The sequence below is a fragment of the Dermacentor silvarum genome, chromosome 1, assembly GCF_013339745.2.
Source record: "Dermacentor silvarum isolate Dsil-2018 chromosome 1, BIME_Dsil_1.4, whole genome shotgun sequence".
NCBI classification, from domain to species: domain Eukaryota; kingdom Metazoa; phylum Arthropoda; class Arachnida; order Ixodida; family Ixodidae; genus Dermacentor; species Dermacentor silvarum.
In genome coordinates, this window is record NC_051154.1 from 29,131,871 (window position 1) to 29,153,324 (window position 21,454).

Consider the following 21,454-nt stretch of genomic DNA (forward strand, 5'->3'; position numbering starts at 1 on the left):
TTACCGTACTTTTACTCCAATTTCGTGTTTATTTGTGCGCATTTGACATTTAGAAATATTTTAAAAGCCTTCCAAAAATATTTGCATTTTCGAAGTGACTATTCGATTCGTTATTTGAAAGTTTCAAATATTTGCACACCCCTAGTTCTGAGCAAAAAGAAACAATGTTGGCAGACAGAAAATAACCAAGGGAACCCTACATTTCACTTTGTTCTTGAAGGCCTACTCTCCAAAGCTGTCCCTGTGCAAATCTGGACCTTACAACACCAGATTGGATGCTGGTGTGAATAGAGAGAGCCACGAGCCTAAATGTTTCTCACTGTTGTGTTCTCCGTTTTGTGGGCTGGAATAGTCTTGCCATATTAAGGCGAAAGCCTTATATGTCTCATCGTTCAGTCAACCTTCAACGTCTTAGAGCGAAAACCGTGTCGTCAAAGCGAAATCGTACATGATGACGACTTGTAGTAATTTACTTACTACACCGCCCCGGCATCGTGTCTTATCTATATGCAAACGCTCGCGCAACAATTTGATGGTGTGCAGGTCACCGTCGTCATCGTCTTCTATGAGCAAGCAAGCAATGCTTGCGCACCAATTGTTATAGTGCGCGGGTCAAGCAAGCAACGCTCACACAACAATTTTGATTGTTGTCGTCATCATGTTAATTAATTTAGAGTTAATTCAGGCACTCGAACCCACAACCTTTGGTAGGGAGTCCAACCCTCGAGCCTATGTGGGAGTCGAACCCATCGCCTTTGGCGTTAAGGCGAATTAAGGCACAGTTAATTAATATAGAGTTAATTAAGGCACGCAAACCCATGACTTTTAGTGGGAGTAAAACCCACGACCTTTAGTGTTAATTAGGGCAAGGTTAATTAAGGCACTCGAATCCACGACCTTTGGTCGGAAAAAACAATAAGCAACGACGTATTCGAATGAGAATATCAAGTAAATTAAAAATGTCTCTCGAGTGCGCAGGCTTTCGCCTTCACCCTCTTTGTCGTCTGCTAAAGTGACTATCAATTTTTAATTCATGAGAATGCAATTGCCTGAGTTTTTTTATGGTAATTTAATTTTTATTCATAGAAGTGGGTAAGAGAAAATTGTTGGCAGCAAATATAGTCGGATTTAAGTATTTGTGGACACTAATTGAAAGGATATATTTGAACAAAATCTTGTTTTGGGGGGTTGTTGAACCAATGATGCGGGCAAGGCGGACTGAATGTTACGATATGTGGGGCTTGGTGGATAAATTGACGATATGGACATGCTGTATGTCTCTATGCCCATGAGCGATTCTCTGCTTTAGATACAAGATGTGATTGCAATCCGGACAAGACAAAGGGCTCACTTGAAATGATGAACAGTGGGTGAAAAAGGGAAGCCTCAGGCTGCAGCCAAGCGTTTTTTTTTTCAAGGGGACTGGCCCTGATGAAGACAAAGTCCCCCTCCCAAAACGTTCACTTCAGTCTGAGGTTTCTTGTTTTCCCATTGTTCGTCCACTGTGTGATTGTAATATTGCAAACATGAATCTAGAATGATTCCCAAGAAACATGCAGGTTTGGACAACTGGGAGGCGGTGATTATTCATGGTGACAGTGGGGATGGAAGGAGAAAAGCTGTGAATGAAAAGCTGCTGACTGCACTTCATTAGCATCAATTTTCTTAAATGTATACCCATCTCTTGGGTACTGGAGATCAGCACTTTTGTTCAAAGTGTCGTTTGACCTGCCATTAGCAGTGCATTAGTGCCATCGACGAGAGTGGCGATGTGGGCTTGTTGATCTGTCATCATGGAATGGTATTTGGAAGCGCAGAAAAACACGGACACGAGAATAAACGAAGACGGGACGAAGGCACTTGTCTTCGTCTTCATTTCTTGTGTCCGTGTTTTCTTGCGCTTCCAAATACCATTCCATGATTAGTGCCATTACTGCAGCGTTCATTCGATTATTGCCTGCTCCTGCTTTCTTTATCTGAAAGAGTTACAGAACATGGAGCACATTCTCTGAGCATAGCTTTAAAATGCAACATTTTCTTGGTGGCAGTGCATCATCGGTGCTTACTGTTTCATGCTTGAAGATATCTACAAATGAGTGTTCATTATACATGGTGCCACAGACCCACATGGTAGTCAGCAGCATCCACCTAGAGAGAGTGGCAGCATTCCTTGTTGCAATCAATGGGGATTTCATTCACTCTTCTGGTGTTTGTGTAAAATGATAAATATGTCCACTGTATTACAGCAAATCTAATTGTTTAGTCGTAAGCTATCTTGAGTGATTATTGCTCCATGATTTCTATATAATCAAGGGTTTAAAGCCCGTCTAGCGAGGAAAGAACATGGCTGAAAAAAAAAATGTACAATCACCAATTGGGGGGGGGGGGGGGGAAGAAAGGGAGAAAAAACACAAATGCTATCAATTTAGAATTGCACTTTGTTTCACCATATAACATCATAACACCAAAGTTTTGCTCAGTGAGGCAAAGTGTGCATACACAAAATGATGCTAAATTAGTCTGACAGCAGCATTAGGTTTAATGCCACCTCAACTGCTTTGCATATATGCATTTAGTAACTGTGCTACTTAGTCTACTAGCCATGACAGTAGCTCAGAGACCCAGATTTTGGCTCGGACTTAGTGCTTGCATTCTGTCACTGTTTCCTTGTGCATATGTACAGGGGGACTAAGGCCAGGTAAAATGAAGGTATGTTTATGCAGAGCAACATTTACACGGTTACAAAAGAGAGGGTTGCACTAACATTTAGTCGACATGGCCTTAAATACCATTTTACTGTCTGTGTCTGTAATGATTAACCAGTAGTGCACTTGCCCCTCTTTACCACTGTAGAGCATATTCAAACTGGAGCCTCGTCTTTGCCTTTAGTCCCAGTGAGGGATTTTGTATTGGCATGTGGAAAGTTTAGGCTTGTAGTGAACTGCTGGCGCAATGTTGGGCTTATCTGTCCTGCCCATTCACTGAGCAGGAGACTTGCATGGAACCAAAGTTTGTGGTGGCAGCAGCAGGCAACATAAGTAGGCTGCCCCCGCAGTGCTGGGAAGTTCACCATATGCCTATGGTCAACTTCCCAGTGGAGAGCAGTAAGTGGAGAGCAGTAATTTCACCTTTTATTAGGTGAAATTACTGCTCTCCACTTTTGCACAATTGAGATGGTTGGGAATGCTCTTGTTTGCTGTAGGCATATGGTCAACTTCCCAGCACTGCGGGGGCAGCCTACTTATGTTGCCTGCTGCTGCCACCACAAACTTTGGTGCTGCCACCACAAACTTGTTCTCAACTAGAACAAGTGACCAATCTCTTTGTTCATAGCACTGTCAGATTATGGGTATATTGTAATGCCCCTCCCATGGCAGTGGAACGAAGTGAATGTAGGGGGTGAGAGTTGGCCATGGATCTGTCAATAGCTCGGTAGTGGTATGGTAATTTTGACAGATGAATTCACCTTGGTTGATTGCCTTCATTTTTATAAAAGTGTGGCCAAAATTTTGGTATAAGCATTTTAGTAATTGCCATGTAGCTGTGATAATTGTCTCCGAATGTCTGTCTGGATACTTTTGGTTACTAATCAGTAGTTTGTAAAGCAACAACCCTATGTATTGGCATTGCAGCAAAATGCCATGCAACCATTGTCCCACCATAAACACTATAGTGGTTCCATTCTGCTTTGTCCCCCTCCTATTTGGGCTTATGCAAAACAATGGTGTTCAACATGGGGTGCTAGTAGTATTTCAACAGTATTATGCAGTTCTTCATGGTACAAGAAGGTCAAAGTACTGTTCATTTTGTCCTTCAGAGGTTTGAGATCTTAAAGATGCATTTCTTGCTGCATACATTTATTGCCATTAACTTCAGACCTGTGCTCAACATGTGTACTTTCTGCAGGCACCGCAGTGTGAGCATGCCTTTTGCCAGGGCTGCATCTGCCAGTGGTTGTCACGCCAGCAGACATGTCCTGTTGACCGGCAGTCCATCACTGCAGCACAGCTTAAGCCTGTGCCACGCATTCTGCGAAACTTGCTGTCCAGGCTGCAGATGTCGTGTGACAATGCCCAGTTTGGCTGCAGTGCCATTGTCAAGCTTGACTGCCTGACATCACACCGAGAGACTTGTGAGCACAACCCCCGGCGGCCAGTGCCATGCGAGCAGGGCTGTGGCCTTGTCATTCCAAAAGATGAACTAAAGGTGTGTTGGCTTGCACTTCTTGTAGACTCATTGAGAATTGTTAGAATATAATACTGTCATTTAAAGTTTGGTGTGAAACTTGCTTGTCATTGTGGCGAGAGAGCCTGTGGGGATCGAGGGGCCTTCCCGCGCTTCGTCCAGCAGCTCGTGCATTGTGCTTAGCTCACTCGCCAGAAACAGCCACCGCAATGGCAGCATGGCGGACACGGCTAGATCGCCGAAGCTAATTTCCTCCTCAAATCATGCTTCTCCCTCCCGGGGTCAAGACACCGCACGAGCAAACATCACCGAGACGCGCCCTGATTGGCTTCCCAAGTGGCAGCCCCTGGGCGCGCTCTCCACTAGAGCTCTCTTCCGCTGAGCGCTTCATTGCCGCGGCAGATGCTCAAAGGCCTGCAATGAGTAGGTTACGTGGGACCTTAGCTCTCGCGACTCCTCATTCTTGTGCTTGGTGAACCGCTACCCGGTTAGCCCTAGTGCAGTGGGGGCGAGTACGCTATCAATCTTGCAGTGAGCCTTTGCCACTAAGAGCCGTGACTGCCGCATTGGGCTCTACCTTGGGTTAATAAACCCATGTTTGTTGGCGATCTAACTCCGAAGCCTTCTCTGCGCCGTGTCGGAGAGGCGACGAACCCTGCCATAGTGCCTTTGTGTGTTGCGGAGTGAAGTAGCGTCATACCTTTTCCTGACCGTCGCTCATAGGGTGAGCCATGTGCAAACCCACCTTTACAATCCTTGCCAAGCTGGAGCTTTTTCCCTCACCTTTGGACATCTAACAAAAACGTTTATGAAACACTATAGAATTCACTTCACATAATTTCATACCCAAGGCAGAAGTCTCTTGCTTTTCCTGAAATAACTTCGCATCAGTGGTGACGTTGCACGTAAGCTGACATATATGAGAAAATTTTAGAATAGCATTTCTTTTTTCATACCTTGGACTTGCAAGGAACTTGCATCACTGATCAAGGCAGTGCCACTAATCCATGATATTAGCTACTATCAGGCTTCAATTTTCCCAAAATAGATATTGAACTATGAAGTTTGGTTTCTGAGGAGGAGGAGGAGGGGGGGGGGGGGGGAGGGGGTTCATTGTAGTGCTATGTGATAGGGTGTATGCCAAATCAATGCAGTCCAAGCTCAATTTACCAAAGTCATACTTGTAGCGAAAAACATTGTTAAAATGTGCGTTTCTGCTGAGGTTTCTATGTTTCAGCAGTAAAAAATTGCTTTTCAGGTTCACACAATAGGCCTGGTGGATAATATCTTGTCACTAAGCATTGACAAACAGAATCCTGCAAGAAACATGGCAAATAATTACAGGATCGAAAGCACTGGCTCATATAGCAGAGGTTTCGCACTGAGAGCAAAGCTTCCGTGCCTAGTGCTAGTGGCCACCATTTCGCTTGTTTACCGTGGTGTCACAAGGCCAAGACCACTGTAACATTGTGCGCAATAATGACTTGGTGTGATGACAGTGGGGCACCGCACATTCCCTTCATCATCACCAAAGTGCTTGTAAACAAACACAGCTGAAGATTTGACCAGAAGCCTGCGAGCCCCTCTCAGAGTAGGAGGAATGTCGCTTCTGATCCAGGAAATGGGCAAGACAGCCTCTGCTGTGGGGAGGTTAGCGGGCCTCCTTTCACCATTACCTTGCAGCATTTTATTTGCTTCCATCTCTGCTATTGATAAGCCCTTTTCAAAAATTATTGCCATAGAATGCTGCCTGGACAAAATTTCCGATAATGCCTGGTAGTTTAACAAAATAGGTTGTAATAAATAAATGGATACAACAAAGTACTAATCTTAAAAGGTGAATTTGTTTTATTGCTTGACGACAGACACATGAAAAAGGGGACTGGACACACAAAGTGCTTTGTGTATCCTGTCCCATCTACCATGTGGCACTAAAATCTCGTATTATCATGTGGCATCTCATACTACCATGTTGCACTAAACCTAATCTAATCTCGCACTAAACCTAAACTAATCTCGTATTATCTGTTGGCACTAAAACAAGTTCACCAGGAATAACTAACTCACCTGAATTGCCAACCTTACTAACCTGAAAAAGACGTTGAAAGAAAAAAATTTGTCCAGCTGTATTAGTGAATAGCCCTTCTACAATACCACAAAAGCTCATTTTAATGTGAGAGGAGGCTTGGCAAGCCAGAAAAGATGAAACAATGAAAGACTGAGGTCGATGCTGCCTTGTAGTTTCTGCGCCAACTGGCTCTTACATCATCAATTTTGATGGCTGTCCGTTCAGACCTAGGTAACTTTCTGTTGGTAAAGAGGGGCTGCATTGTATACTAAAAGAGTGAACTTAACAAATTAAAATAACTTTTAGTGCTCCTCAACGACTCGGATAAGAAAAAAAATACTTTGAAATTTATTAAATCACACTGACGTAGCAGTGCTGGTGTTTCGGCGTGAAATTCAAAATACTAATGTGTAAGTACACCGCAGAAGTAAAGTGGCCACTGACTCGGAAGAATGGTCGTTACGACACAATGCCAGGTGGCAGGCAGCTCATTTAACTTTGTAACTGACAGATCAGGCATGTTGCTCCTTATGTCGCACTTCCATGTCCCGCCGGCACAAAGTAATCCATAAATCTTCATTCTAAACTAAAAAAAGGATTCATTATATCCATTTCTAGAAAATTCTTGCTTTGTTAAACAAAATTTTAAATGCATGGTTTTCTATGAAACATTCAAGGGGAATTGCTGGGACACTAAAGAGCAACATTAAATTGAAACTCTATTCTTAAAATAATACTTTTCAACAATTTAATGTAATACCTTTTCTCAGTACTGAGCATCTCATGTCAGCACAAAACACCTCATGATGTGGTTTGTTCAGTGATGGCTTATAGTAGCCATGTCCTGGTGCATATCAAGAGCATGACTTGATTAAAAGTGTTGCTGGATATTTATTATTGTGAAATTTGTGTTTCTTTATTCGAAGGATCACAACTGTGTGAAGGAGCTTCGATCACTGGTGCAGTCACAACAGCAAAGGCTCAATGAGTTCCAACTGGAGATCAGGGAACAGTGGCGAGAGATTAACTTGCTCAAGGTAAACGAGAGCTTTCTTTGAATTCTTTGTAAATTCTTTGAGGGAGGGGGGGTGTACATTGACGCGTGTCTCCTTTTCTAGTGCGGCCATGGCTGTGCATGGCTGTCAGGGCAGCCCTTGCGCCCCTGCTTTAGAAGTAATCTGCCGTGTGCAGAGTGGCCGTGAGTGTGTTCCCGCGCAAGTGTGTTCCCGCGCATTTATTACTGGAGTTTGCGGGATCTCAAGTTTTGGAGACGCTTTAAAAGGAGAGGCAGGACTAATTCGCTCCCCAGTGCCGGTGCTTTTCATGCTAGCGTCGTCCCACTGCGGGCAACGCTATCAGTCGTTGGGGCAGAGTGGACGCGAAAGCGATGCTGATGTCACTTTGCATCACTGACATGAAAATGAAACAACATGAAACCGTGTCTTCTGTCGCTGACTCAAATTTAACAAAATGAATTTTTTTTTTTTTTTTGCAGCCCTTCTGCGTCAGAAAAATTTATCGGCGACTAAACTTATTTACATATAAAATCGTATTTCAATATAATGAAATTTCGATATAACAAAGCAAATTGCTGATTTTACAGCTTTGTTATATCGAGGTTGGACTGTTTATATTACACATGGGGGAAAATGCTACTTGTGGCAAATTTTCAATAATATAGAATTCCTTTTTTCCAAGGCAGGGGCAAAGTCAGGTCAACCTGCAGGATGATTGCATGGAAAGGCAAGAGAAAGGGGGAGGGCAGGAAAGAGGCAGTCAACATGCAATTTTTTGGACTCTGGCGAAGGTGAAAACGTCCGAAAAGTTGAGCAGTCCGAAAAACGAATGCATGCAGAAAACTCGCCATTTTATGGATGTTCCTCGGATTAAGAGGGTCAAGAACAGAGTATCAGACCTCTGAAACTCTGCCAATGCATTGTTGAGGTGGCTCTGAAAAGAACCAGGGATTAAAAAGGGAGGGGGGAACAAGAGAAATATAAAGGGTGATAGTGGTAGCATCAAATTAGAGGGTGCTATCGTCAACTGGGGTCTTCAGCACTGCTTGTTACTGCCCTAGTGGCTTGAAAAAATCGATTCGCTTCTGTACGGTGTTCCACTTGCGTGCTGTGAGGTTTGCTTCAATTTCGGCTAGAGTCACGCTAGCACTGTACACTGATGACAGCGTCATCAATGCTTGCGTCAACTCGGAGCTTGTTTGCAGCACAGGTGCTGGCTCTTCATTTTCAGTGTTGGAGTCCAAATCCGCCATCACTTGACGGACTATTGCATCGTCAATTAACTCTGCAAAGATACCGAGCTCGTTGTTCCTCATCACTCGTCAGCATCAGCGAATTGTTCCAAAAGTGATCTCAGTGGGAATCAAAACTCCAGCAGCAACCCGGGTCGTCGATCACAATGTTCATGGAAGGGGGCTGATCAGGCACGCTGTCGATGATTTCAATCTCGGTGCCGAGTGTGAAGCCCACGTGCCAAAAACAGTTGCGAAGCTTGTCTTGCGTTACCTCCTTCCACGCGTCCATAAGCATGCGGACATTAGACCTAAGGTCAACACTGTAAGTTTTACCATTGTCTGAGCACAGCACCATGCGACTGAGCACACGTGACTTGTAAAGAAACTTCAGGTTACATAGAGATCACACCTTTGTCTATTGGCTGGAGGATTGATGCCGTGTTTGGCCGCAGAAATTCCATCTGTACAGCCTTTAGGTCTTTAATGTCCATGCCCAGCGCAGTTGTCCACAAACATCAGAACTTTTCGATTCTGCTTTTCGAACCTTTTGTCCAACTTGCAGACGTATTCCTCAAATAACTGCTGTGTTATCCAGGCCTTCGTGTTCGCTTGGTACAGGACAGGTAGGGTTGCCCCCTTAAGACACCTTGGATTTTCTTACTTCCCTATGACAAGCATCGGAAGCTTCTTACTGCCCGACATGACGAGGGCGGTCAGCCATTACTTGCTGTGTGTGACACCATGGCAAGGGTCACCAGCAAGCGCAAGCATTTTCTCTGGGAGCATTTTGTAAAACAAACCAGTTTCGTTGCAGTTCATTATGTTCTCAGGCCGAAACTGCTGCAACAAAGACTGCTGCAACTGATATTGCATGACAACTGAATCATCATCAGCGCTGCTTTTGCCGCACATCTGGAACTCGAGGTCATTTCGATTCTTGAAATTTCTCGGCCACCCATCACTGAACTTAAAGGTTCTCGACGTTTATTTGAAGTGTGAGAGCCTCCGCCTTTTGTTTTAAGATGCAACCCAAGACTGGCACCTGCTTGGTGATTATGGCATTGAGCCACACGAGGAGAGCCTCAAGCTTTGGGTGGGCACTCTGACTCGCATTCTTTTTGTGAGCCCCGGTTGATTTTACAGCCTCTTCCAAGATCTTCGGCTTATTTTCGAGGAAATTTAAAATCATCTGCTTGGAGATGCCAAACTCCTTGCCCACGTTGACTTGTGACCGGCCGTTCTCAACTTGCTTGATGATGGCAGCTTCCTTTTCCATCGTCAACCTATGGTAGGGCATTGTGCACTTTGAAGCCATCGGAAAGGATGAGAGTGGCAAATCCTCTCGATGAAAGCAGGGCACCAAACACCAGGAAGCTCGGTAACGATCGTCGAAGCAGCTAGGCCTAGCGTTGCAGAGCGCATGACACCACAACATGATCACTCGAACGCGCACCAAGCTCACCAAACGGACCAAACACCATGTGGCAAAACCCAAATGTCTTCGGCCACAGCGGATCGGCATGTAAGAACACTGGTTCGAGGTTGCGATGTGATACAGCGGCTATGGCTTCCAGTGGATTGGCGTGTGAGAGCGCTGGTTCGAGGCTGCGAGATAATCAAAATGGCGGTGATGGTGGCTTCAGTTCACATCGTTTCCGACCTGGTGTTGCACAAAAAGTCCAGAAAATCGGACAGCGAAGCGTTTGAGCATCCAAAATTTCAGACGTCCTTATTCATTGGCTCTGTGTGCTACATGGCGATGTTGCGAAGGTGTCCGAATAATTGAGCATCCATTAAATCAGTCATTGACTGTATTTAGATGGCACAGGTGGAAATGCCGGTGAAGAGGTGCTACCTCATGCCGAAGATGCTGATTTTTGACCGCATCTCTGCAGAGTTTGTTTGATAATGTTTTTGATGCTACCAGTGGAAGTCTTATCTTAAATCTCTGGTTGTCTCAAATTCTTCCATGGTTTTAGGACTTTTGGTAAATAGGAGTTGCTGTATTTCATATGCAGTATCTCTCTGGTACCTTTATCACCATGGCAAACAGCACAGATGTTGGGAGAGAGATATTACAAAAACAATTTTTATATTTCTTCTCCCATTCCATGCACTGTTCACCATATTGACCAAGAACGAACTAGTTCAGCTTTGAATGTATGCCGAGTCCTTGTTGTTAATGATGTTTCATGGGAAATCTTTCTCCATCACAGGATTACATCAGATCAATGAGGACAGTCAGCTCTCCCCTGCCTCCTGCTTTGGACTCCCTTGTTGAGCAAGATGAAGTCATGGGGTATGAGTGCCTTCTCTTGAAATCTTAAAACCTTTGTTTTGTACTGTGTATAAAAGCTGTGTTTACATGAATACCGTAAAAACCCTCGTATAATACGAGGTTTTTGTCCTAAATTTTACCATGTGAAATTTCTGCCTCGTATTATATGCGGATCCCAAAGTTTTCAGCCCGAAATTTGCAGTTCCGGTTTGGTTGGTGCTCTGTGCTATCAATCATCAAGACTCATAGCGGAGGATGCGTCATCTTCTGGTGGCGTCGGTAGGCTGCTGCTTCTTTCAACCGGCGCCATTTTGACCACGCCAAGAATTGGCACGTTCACCTAAAGTCATATCTCGCACGATGTCAGGACCGCGAAAGCAGTACCCTACTGACCTTAAGGGGGGACGCGGGGATCAGATCGCGAAAATCACGAGAAAAATCGGTTTTTGGAAACCCCGCATTTCGGTATCTGCAACGCCTAATCTACGCTGTATCAAAATGGTTTGGCTGAAAACGCGCTAAAAGTGCCCGAAAAAAATTAATTTGTCAGTGCGCAGGGCGAGAAAACAGCTTTAAATCGCGCAAAATCACCGCCGTTCACGGAGCCATATCTCGTATTTCCCGCCACCGAGCGCCGCCATCTTGGTATCGTTCGAAAGCTCAATGTTTCCCTGTTCCGCTTCTCAATTCGTCGGTCGTCGCCATCTTGTAACAAACGCACAAACACAAAAGAAGCGCGGGTCTGCTGGAGGTAGTCACACGGGCCCTCCGATGAAAGCGGGCCTCCGATTGGCTGCCGTGGTGAAAGGCGTCTTCCCATTGGTTACTGCTGCGGCAGCGGGCAAGATGGCAACTGCAGTTGTCTGCTTTGCAAACCATGCCGTCGTCTTCACTTGACACGCAGAATTCGGATTTCTGAGAGCGCCCAGTTTAGTTATGGATCGTCGCTTGTTGGAGATGAAAGTTTGGACGAAGCACGCCTTCGGAATGCGGAAGCGCAAGCCTCCTACGGCGATTAGCGGAAGAAGCAGAGGAGCACCCGACTGAACGTGCCGCGCTATCTTGCACCGTCTGACTCAAGCAGCGAAACCGACAATTGCCCTGTGCCATCGGTACCGACAACGCAGTCGGCGGAAGACGCGCCAACGGAAGCTCCCGCGCCTCTGCGTACGGCCGCGCGAATCAGCCGAGATCGTATCGACGCGGGTCGAAGGTCACCATCGCCGGCAAAGACGGTGTACTTAGTTTGGTGCATCGTGCGACACGGACACGCCGCCTCCGAGCGAGCCCCAACCGTCGACGAGCTACAGTGTGATAACCGAAGATTCACCGGACAAATAGTCGCCCGAACGGCGCACGATTCAGACGCGTTTCGTGTCAGCGGTGACGGCAGAATCGCGAGCATGCAGCGTGCGCGACTGCCTTCGTGCGATGTCCACAACTGAACGAAAGTTCAATTTGATGGACTAGCCAGGCTATGAAATTTTCAAAGCCCACCAAACGAAGAGGCAAAGGTGCAAGAAGATGCTTGGCAGCACTGATGCCAAAAATTACCGCCCTGATGCGTTCTAATAAACCTGCACTACTTGCAAAACTTTGCAGGTCGTTTTCTCAATAGTGTTTTTTTTGTTGGTCACCTCGCTCGTGGAAAGCATAGCACAACAATGGCTGGACCGATTTTGGTCCAGTTTGTTTTGCTGTGATCCATAAACTGTGCTGCACATCAAGATAGTCTTGAAATGTTCATTTATTTTTCCATTATTTAATTATTTCAGAATAACTACATGGCTCTATGCAGTGAAACACAAGTCACATGCATGTCATATCGAGTAAAAAATTATGAGGGCACTAAAAAAAAATCTAACACTGTCTTGATATAGATTAGACATCTGGGCAAACATACACAGTATTCCCAGTTCCGTACCATGTTTCGTTACTGTGCCAGGCTTTCCACGAGCAAGGAACTTGTAAACTTTTGTAAATTCTTATAAAACAAAAACTAATGAAGATATCTTAATGAAATTTTAGATTTGCCTCTCTATTGCAATGTACAGCGTGTGTGCCAATTTTCAGCCCTTTCTGTCAAGAAACAAAAAAGTTATTTTTCATCCCCTCCTCCCCCCTTAAAGGGGGAGGCTATCCTGGAGACTATGTTCTTTATTTTTTATATTACTAGATGAAACTTTCAGGGTATGTTCACAACACCAACTAATAGGAACTGCAAAGTTTCATGAAGCTGTGTTGATTAGTTCCAGAGGTATTATTGAGGTCTAACTACATAGGCGGTTCATATGTGTGCCTGAGGAAGAGCCTGGAAAAATCCCAGGACATAGTAGGAAGCTGAAATTCACTGTGATTATTCCTTGATAGATATCCCAGGGGGCTACAAAGCCCTTCTTTTTTTTTTTTTTTTCAGTTTCCCCTCCAAAAAATTTTAACACAACTTTAATGTAGCCAGTAATGACCACATTCATCAAAAATTAATTGCTTATTGTAAATTAACTGCACCAGTTTAAAAAAAAAAAAAAGAAGCTTGTTACACCCTGGCAAAGTCATTCAGGAACAGAATAAAAAAGACGGCACACAAATCTGAAGAGCGGTTCTTGAGATATTGCCTTAGCACCACTAGTAAAAAAATCCATTCTGACGAAACAGGCCTTGAAAGTAGGGATGGGCGAATAGTGAATTTGAGGTTCGATGCGAATTCGGAGCTAATAGTGATTTGGTCGAATAATTTTGAATCGAATAGTTCGAATAGTATATATTACATATTACAGTAAAACCTAGTTAATTAGAATTTCCCAGGACCGAAAAAAAATGTCCGAATTGACCGAATGCCGAATTATCAGGGTATCCAGAAAACAATAAGCAAATGCTTACTACATCAGCACGATTTATTAGTGTAATGGATGAGCAAATCCTTTTGCTATTTTGACAAAAGCAGTGCGGAAGCTGCAATTCTCGTCATCTCGTGACTAATTGGCTCTTGCAGCGGCGATCGAGGCCTCGCGACTTCCTTCGCAGCACGGCTGCGGCGCGCGCCATCACTTGCGACACGCTTTACACTACCGTGCGCACATCCAGATTATTTTTTCGACAGTAAGCTGACCGCCAACAGATCGCACGTCCATCGCGATGTAGCCGGTGCTCTTCATCCTCGACAACTTTGCACCGTGTCAAACCGAAACAACTGTTTGTCGCAACCGCGGCCGCTATCGACGCGATCACAAACGGCGACTTTGCCATGCTTAAGACACGCGGCCGATGCACGCACCGAGTCAGAATGAAACTACCGTTCACTGCAACAAGTGCAGACGAAATCGTGGTCGCTATCTATGCGATCATGGATGGCCACTACACAGCTTTTTAGGCACACGGCAGACATGCGTATAGAGTCAAAACGAAACTACTTATGGCCGCAACCGCTGCGGAAGAAACCGTGGCAGCTATCGACACGATCATGGGTGGCGACTATGAAATCCCGCGGCCAACGCGTCGTTATGCACGGCGATAAAGGCACAAATAGGCACGCAGTGTTCCGTCGTTGCTGTCATTCACGTACAATTTCTGCTGACGACTTTGTCGATGCGGACTCCGCCGCTTCGTTTCGGTTGTACACTAGCGCCGTTTCTGCTCTTTTGTGTCGCACATTTCCTGCTCTCTAATGCAAAAATGTATAGCCTTCGAGATTTACGGTTGATATATGGCAGCCATGACATGAAGCATAGCCTCCGAGATGTGTACCGGCCGGTCGTGGCTTCTGGCTGGCTATTCGGGAGCGCCGAATAATTTTAAAATATTGAATACCTGAATTCGAATTGTAGCGAATAACGAATATAGAATTATTCGATCGAATATTCGACAGTACCAAATATTCGTCCATCCCTACTTGAAAGTTGAACACCTGTGTTTTTATTAGTAAGCTCCTGCGGAGTAGCTTGAAGTGTCTTTTTGTGCACTCATTTCTTGTTCCGCCTTACTCCCATCTTCTCTTGGTGTCGTTTGGTGTTTTTTTTTTCCAGGCGTAGAGCATGTTTTTCAAGAGCTCACTGGGGATGGCTAGTTGTCCTGGCTAGAGTCCAACAGAAACTATCACTTCAGTTGCTTTGCAGCAGCCGACATTGTAGCGCAGCACCGCTTCATGCAGTGCAGTGTGTCCCTTAATTATACACATGCACACATGCCGTCTCCTGTCACAGTACGGGTACAAGCGCCAAGACTTCTAATAACTGTACTGGCAGCCATTCAGAGCTGTTTCTGACGTTGCTGTGGCGATTTGGCACCTTCCTGGTTGTTCTGTTTTCCCCGCTGTTATGTTCTTTTTTTCCGTGGTCCATTGAAAAACGTATCAATGGGGTTCTACTGTATTTTCAATTTCGTAGCACCGGACATGTCGAAGGGGGATAGCGATCCTGGCATTGTGATAAGTCTGGCAGTGTGCTAGGAGTACTGTCGCTCGTAGATTCCGATGCGTCTGGTGCTAGGCACGTGAAAGCGAAAGTATCGCCATAATTGATCATCTGAGAATACAATATGCCTTTTTCGACCACTTGTGGAATCAGTCACTCATTCTCTACTAAATCCAATATTGCAGGCTCCTGAATATTCAGACATTTAAGCGGTCCTCGTCAAGCCCAAATTATCGGTCTGTGACTAAATCCTTTAGAGGCAGATCCGTGTACACTTGAACTGTGAACTATGACTTATGACGATCCCAGATATAACGATCAATAGGTTCTAACTACCACATTTCTCGGCATTTACGACTTTCCGACCCTGCCTATGGAAACTGCGTCCAGATATAACAAACATTTTCAAAAGCGCCGTACTGTTACAATGAACACGTCAAACCTGCTTGCTGTAAAAGGAGGGCGTACGAGAAGAGCACCCCCCTCCCCCCGGCTCTAGTCTGACCACGACAAAGTTCGATTGCCGAGATGAGTGAGCGTACCACGCATGGCTTTCAGAAGCCACGAGGAGAGTCGCTCGCTTTCAACCAGGCTATGGTAACCGTGCTTTTAAGACATGTCTCCAGCGTGCTTAAGGGCAAAGGAATACGGCGGCCATGGCCTCTAATCTTCGAGGCCACGATGGCGGCACACTAGTGCAAAGTTCTCCGTGTCGCACCTTAATGGTGGCGCCGATCTCGGGAGCTATGGTGGTGGCACACTCGTTTTTGCGCAGTCTCTGTGCGGCACTGCATGCACTACATTTTGTACGCTTTTTGAACAATTTGTACCAATTCGAACCAACAGCCACTCAAGCGCTGCTGTCGACATTCACGTGGCATGAAGGCGGCACAATGCACTGCTGCCACGCAGAGTTGCAAACAGTCGGCGGTAATGATTCATTACATTGTTGCTGATAGCGATTCGCAATGGCGCTCTACCTTTCGCACTTTGCACTTTTTCGGCCATAGAGACATAAAAAACTTTGTGGCTCTCGGCCCAAGTGTGGCAAATGCCACATTTGGGCAGCGAAGTTTCCGCTTCCAGCCACCTAGAACACTTCACTATCGTATGCAGAATCCACTCATATCCATATCCTGCTGATAGTAAAATGTATCGTAATCTCCAGAAGAAAAAAATGGGAGCGGATTCGCTCGTAGTTTTAAATGCATGCACCTGACCCCAGTGGTGACCCTAATAACAGCAGCATCTCTTGGCTGTGCTTAGGTGAATGTGTTGAACACACATCTAAAATCTCCCGCCAAGAACACCTATTTTTGGTCTTCTCTAGGAAGATTTTTAAGCAAAAGCAGTAGCTCACAATGAATTATTACAGTAATTAATAATTTCTAATTCACATGTTTCTTCCAAGAAAATTGTCCCAACCTGCGTGGTTCAATTGAGTATGAAACCAAAACTGCATCCGCAGTAGTGTACTACAGTCAAATCTCAATAATTCGAACTCTAAGGCACCCAAAAATTTGTTGAATTAAAAAAAGATTGAATTAAAAGAAGATTGAATTAAAAGAAGGAGGTATTTTTGAAGTATTCGAGCACCATAGCACGGATTTGCGAATGGTGCGAGTCGTGAAATATCACGGTGCGCAAGCGCAAGTGCCCTCGCCGGCCAACGCTCGGTTCCCGATAACGGCAGAAAACTAAACTTCTGGGAGTAGGCGGCGTCGGCATGGCGACGGGTGGGCACGCGCCGAGACAGTTGAAGGTGAGGGAGGAGGGAGGCAGGGAAGCGGATTTGGCCCCGGCAACTCCGCCGCTTCGGTGGCAGTGGCTTCGGTGGCTCCCCTCGCCCTCTGTCTCAACTCCCTCTCAGCTCCCTCACCTCGACTGTCTCCGTGCACGCCTGCCGCCGGTACAGCCGGCCTGGCGCAGATTAGCCCGCTCCCTAAAGTTTCGTTTTCTGGCATTATCGGGAAGCGAGCGTTTGCCGGCGTGGGTGCCGGCGCCGCCGGCCCGCCGCCAGCTTAGCCCATTCCCTGAAGTTTCGTTTTCTGCCGTTATTGGGAAGCGAGCATTTGCCAGCGTTGGAAGTTTCGTTGGTCGGGCTGGGCCTCCGCCGCTGCATTAAGGGGCCTCTCCTAAGCTTTTGCTCTATGGCGGTGTCGAAGCAATGCCGGTCGGAGGCACCGCGGCGTTATTTGGCGCGCTGCTGAGAGCATTGTTGGTCCGCGATATGTTCGAATTAACCGTAGCAAATCCTTTCGCGTTCGAATTACCAAGCGTTTTCGCCCATTGAAATACACATAACTTTGACGGGACCGCAGCGTCAGTTCAAATAAACCAGCAGTTTGAAGTAAGCGTGTTCGTATTAACGAGATTCGACTGTATCAGCCAGCCTAGCCAGCATCATCACCATTGTCATCACAAGTTGGAAACGGGACACATTCTCGCATAGGATGGAGATGACGATGCACCGCTTTCAGTCTGATTGCAAAAGCTCATTCAAAAGATACCTAAGTTCTACGTGTTAAGCTAGCAGCAAGGAGTCGTGTCACATGTTCTTGGTGTTCTGGAGAATTGCATACTTCGCAGGACGATCTTGCAAAGTGGTTACTCTAGGCATGGGGCAGCATCTCATTTATGATTGTTGCGGGTTTGTGTGATAAGTTAGAATATCAAACGTGCAATGGGCCATGCAGAAAACATGTGATCCATAGACGGCAAAAAAGTCGCAGTTTCGTCCGAAAGGTGAAGTATTGATAGTGATAGTGACATATTAGAAAGCAACACGAAGCAAGATTCGTAGTGTTAACGGCTGTATAAATTGCAGTAAACATTCGCTTACTAATTGAATTAACAAGCATGGTGTCATGTGCACACAGGCAAATATGAACACATTTCACTCAATAACCGGCAACCCTCGCCACATTGCTGGCGTGATGAAAAGCACAAATAGAGGGCAGTGAACACTTCTGCTGCTTCTTGCTTCAACATGTCTCCAAAACTTGAGATAAGCGACCTCCAGCACTAGACATGCGGAAAGATGGTGCACATGCAGTCACTAGGCATCTTGGCTTGCACAGACTGCACCCAGCGGAGGTAAGGCAATCTACACACTCAGCCACGCAGACAGCTATGTGCAGCCATGGCCAGGCTAGTGGAGGAGACGCGTGCCCACCTCTGTCTCCCTCCCCCTTATTACGTGCACTTTATCATGTTATCTCCATCATTGGGCACACATTGTCACCATCCTTCTTGGCTCACCCTCGCATGCTTTCTCTTGCATCAACAGCACACGGCGCGTGGGGTGTGATAGGATTTTATCGCACGTGAACTTTATGTGGAATCTCACTCCGATGCTGACGGCGAAAATTCACCTGGGGTGTCATATAATTGCCATTGCAGTAATAAAGTGCTGTAGAGTGACGACGATGGAAAATAAGTGTAAATAAATTTCCATTCCGTGAAGGTAAAATCGCTAGTTTAACTTCTTATACTTACTAGAATTGGAGGCATGCTGCATTTTTCTTGTTTAAAAAGTCAGGTGTTAGGAGCTCTGCCATTTCTACTTTTAGTTTACTGCTTTGAACCCATATAAAGTGGGGGTGCATTTGATTCGTGGATATGTTAGAATCGGACAAATTCTGCCAAGTGAATCTTCAGTGTGTTTCGTTATTTCTTCTGTCTCTTGTTTTGTTGGTTTGTCAGGGTTGAATTAAAAGAATTCGGCTAAACTTCAGTTTCTTAGTTACAAGCGCAGTCTCTCTGTCATTGCAGATTATCGCACTTACCATTTTGCTGGTCCCTGCTTCTAAACACAAATATTGAGAGAGTATGGCTGGTCATTATTGCCATTGCAGATTATCGCACTTACCAATTTGCTGGTCCCGGCTTCTAGACACAAATATTGGGGGAGTTTGGCTGGTCATTATTGCTGTTGCTTGATGAAACAGAAAAGTTATACACGTACGACTCTGTTTTCCACATCCGTATAGGAGGCCCCGCCACATAAGAGTCAGAGTCCCTGCTCGTGTAGTCACTTTCAATATCGCTTTGCATACTTATGAGCTCACAAAGCATAGCGCATAGCACAAGGACATCAGCTAAACACAGCCCATCTGCTTCTATACATTTCTGCTGTGGTGATGTCATACCAGCTGATGCGCAGGCATGTGCTGACAGGCATACTGCCAGTGCATGCTCATGTACCTTCTAAATAGAGCCGTGGTTCAAAGGCATGTGAAATGATGACTGTGTCTCAAGGTAATTATGTGTTATGAATGTAATTCCACTGCCTTCATTTTTTTAATGGTTTTGTTCACTACCCCTTTAAATTGGGCAGTGGGTTTTAAACTTTTCATGGATGCAAAGAAATAACTGCAGAGCTTAATTTATACTGGTAGAAGAAGGCTGCAAGTAGCAGAGTAAGCAACAAAATAGCATAGTTAGTTGGTGTATACATACTAGTACTCTTAATGGACTTTGGCACAAACTGGGCAGAGGCTGTCTGACCGTGTCTTTTCATTTGTTAACCTTGCTGGCATCATGTTTAATTTTATAGTAACCTAGCATAAATTTCATGATGTTTCCAGACTGGTATTTTGACCCCAGACAGTAACAGCCATATTTCTTGAGGTGAAATACCTTCTTTTGCATTGTGTGCAAAGGGTTAGTTATGCATGGCAACAGCCTTGAACTGAGTGAAGACCTTACACAAATGTCCACATTTATATGAATTGGGTGAGAGTGTTTATTATCGAGAATAGCAACATTAACTATTTTGCTTGCCTTTCTTCCCCTGATTGCTTGTTTTATAGCTATATTTCTTCTAAGGGCCGTATTACGCGTGGCATTTGCCAGCAAGAAAACATGTCCTAGTTTTGCTCTCCCTTTGACAGCAGTGAGTTTTGCAACCACTCACAATCTTGGCTCGCCTGACAGCATGATGATGCACTCTGAAAAAGGTTGTTGCCTGTAGCTCACTACAAAGTCATAGTTATCAACTGTGCTGTGAAAAGTAAGTACGCTGGCTTTGTTTAGCCACTATAATTGTAGCACTAGTGTTGTTTCTGCTAGAGCAAGTACCAAGGCAACATCTTAGTTGCTGTTGAAGTCGCATCACTCACCTTATAGGACCACATGCAGTCAATGGTATTGTAGTTTTTTAGTTATCTTTCACGCACATCTTTTCAATAACTACAGGCTCAAGTGCTCGGCAGCCTGTCATCACTACAAGAATTAGTGCATCTGCAGATTGAACGCATGAAAATGGCTGCAGGAAGTACTCTAATATGCACACCACATATGCGATCCACACGTACAGAGCCTTTAACAATGGAAAGGGTTCACAATCAACAACCAGAAGGAAAAGAGCATGCTTTCCTCCTAACAAAGGGGGGGAGATGCAAACAAAGAGTACTATGTGATGTCATGACAGTGATCATTTGTCCAATGAAAGGCTGAAAGAGGGGAAAGACAAGAAGGTGTCAATTAACAATTGCCACCAGTTTCCAAAGATTACACTGGCTTTACCATATTGTTGGCACAAAGCATTCTGATGCATTAACCCTTTCAGCGTCACTGACATTACCGTGTTTCTGTCCCACCATGTTCCTTTTCTTCTTCTTTCTGTGGTTTTACATGCCAAAACCAGTTCTGATTATGAGGCATGCCATAGTGGAAGGCTCCGGAATAATTTTGGCCATCTGAGGTTCTTTAATGTGCACTACAATACAAGCACACGGGCGTATTTGCATTTCGCCACCATAGAAATGCGGCCGCCGCAGCCAGGATTCGATCCCGCGATCTCATGCTCAGCAGTGCAACACCTTAGCTGACTGAGCCACCGCATGTTCATGTTACTTTTGACAATTCCTTTTGTTGGATAGGAATGGGAAGACGGCACCAAAAGAGCATTTGCCATTATCCGTGTCAATTTTTCATTTCTGCACAACAAAAAATAAACTGTTGTGTTCGTTTTAGAATATCCGAGAAAAAAAAACTCGATGCTGAGAGTGCGTAACCTCCGAAAAAGCCCGACACTGAAAGGGTTAACTGTGGACAGCATATGAAGCATGTCTGTAGTCTTTTTAGGAACATTCACGACCAATAAATAGCATTGGAGGACTGTTGCAGAGCTGACCACTTTGTGTGAGAATGTTCGTCTTTTGGAATGAAGTGTCAAAGGGAGCTGGCCATGTAACGTTTCCATGCTGACATTAGAATCTATATTAGAGGTGGCTGGAATGCCTGATTGTGTTTGTTTT

At 45.1% G+C, this 21,454-nt stretch overlaps 1 protein-coding gene across 1 annotated transcript in view; it reads left to right on the forward strand.

The window, feature by feature from the left end:
* Positions 1 to 21,454, forward strand: part of LOC119458995 (E3 ubiquitin-protein ligase NRDP1) — a 34,855-nt gene that overhangs the window by 2,183 nt on the left and 11,218 nt on the right. The window contains exons 3-5 of the mRNA XM_049666001.1: positions 3,907 to 4,206; positions 7,180 to 7,290; positions 10,721 to 10,803. Coding sequence (XP_049521958.1) covers positions 3,907 to 4,206; positions 7,180 to 7,290; positions 10,721 to 10,803 — 494 coding nt within the window. The remainder of the gene's footprint in view (positions 1 to 3,906; positions 4,207 to 7,179; positions 7,291 to 10,720; positions 10,804 to 21,454) is intronic.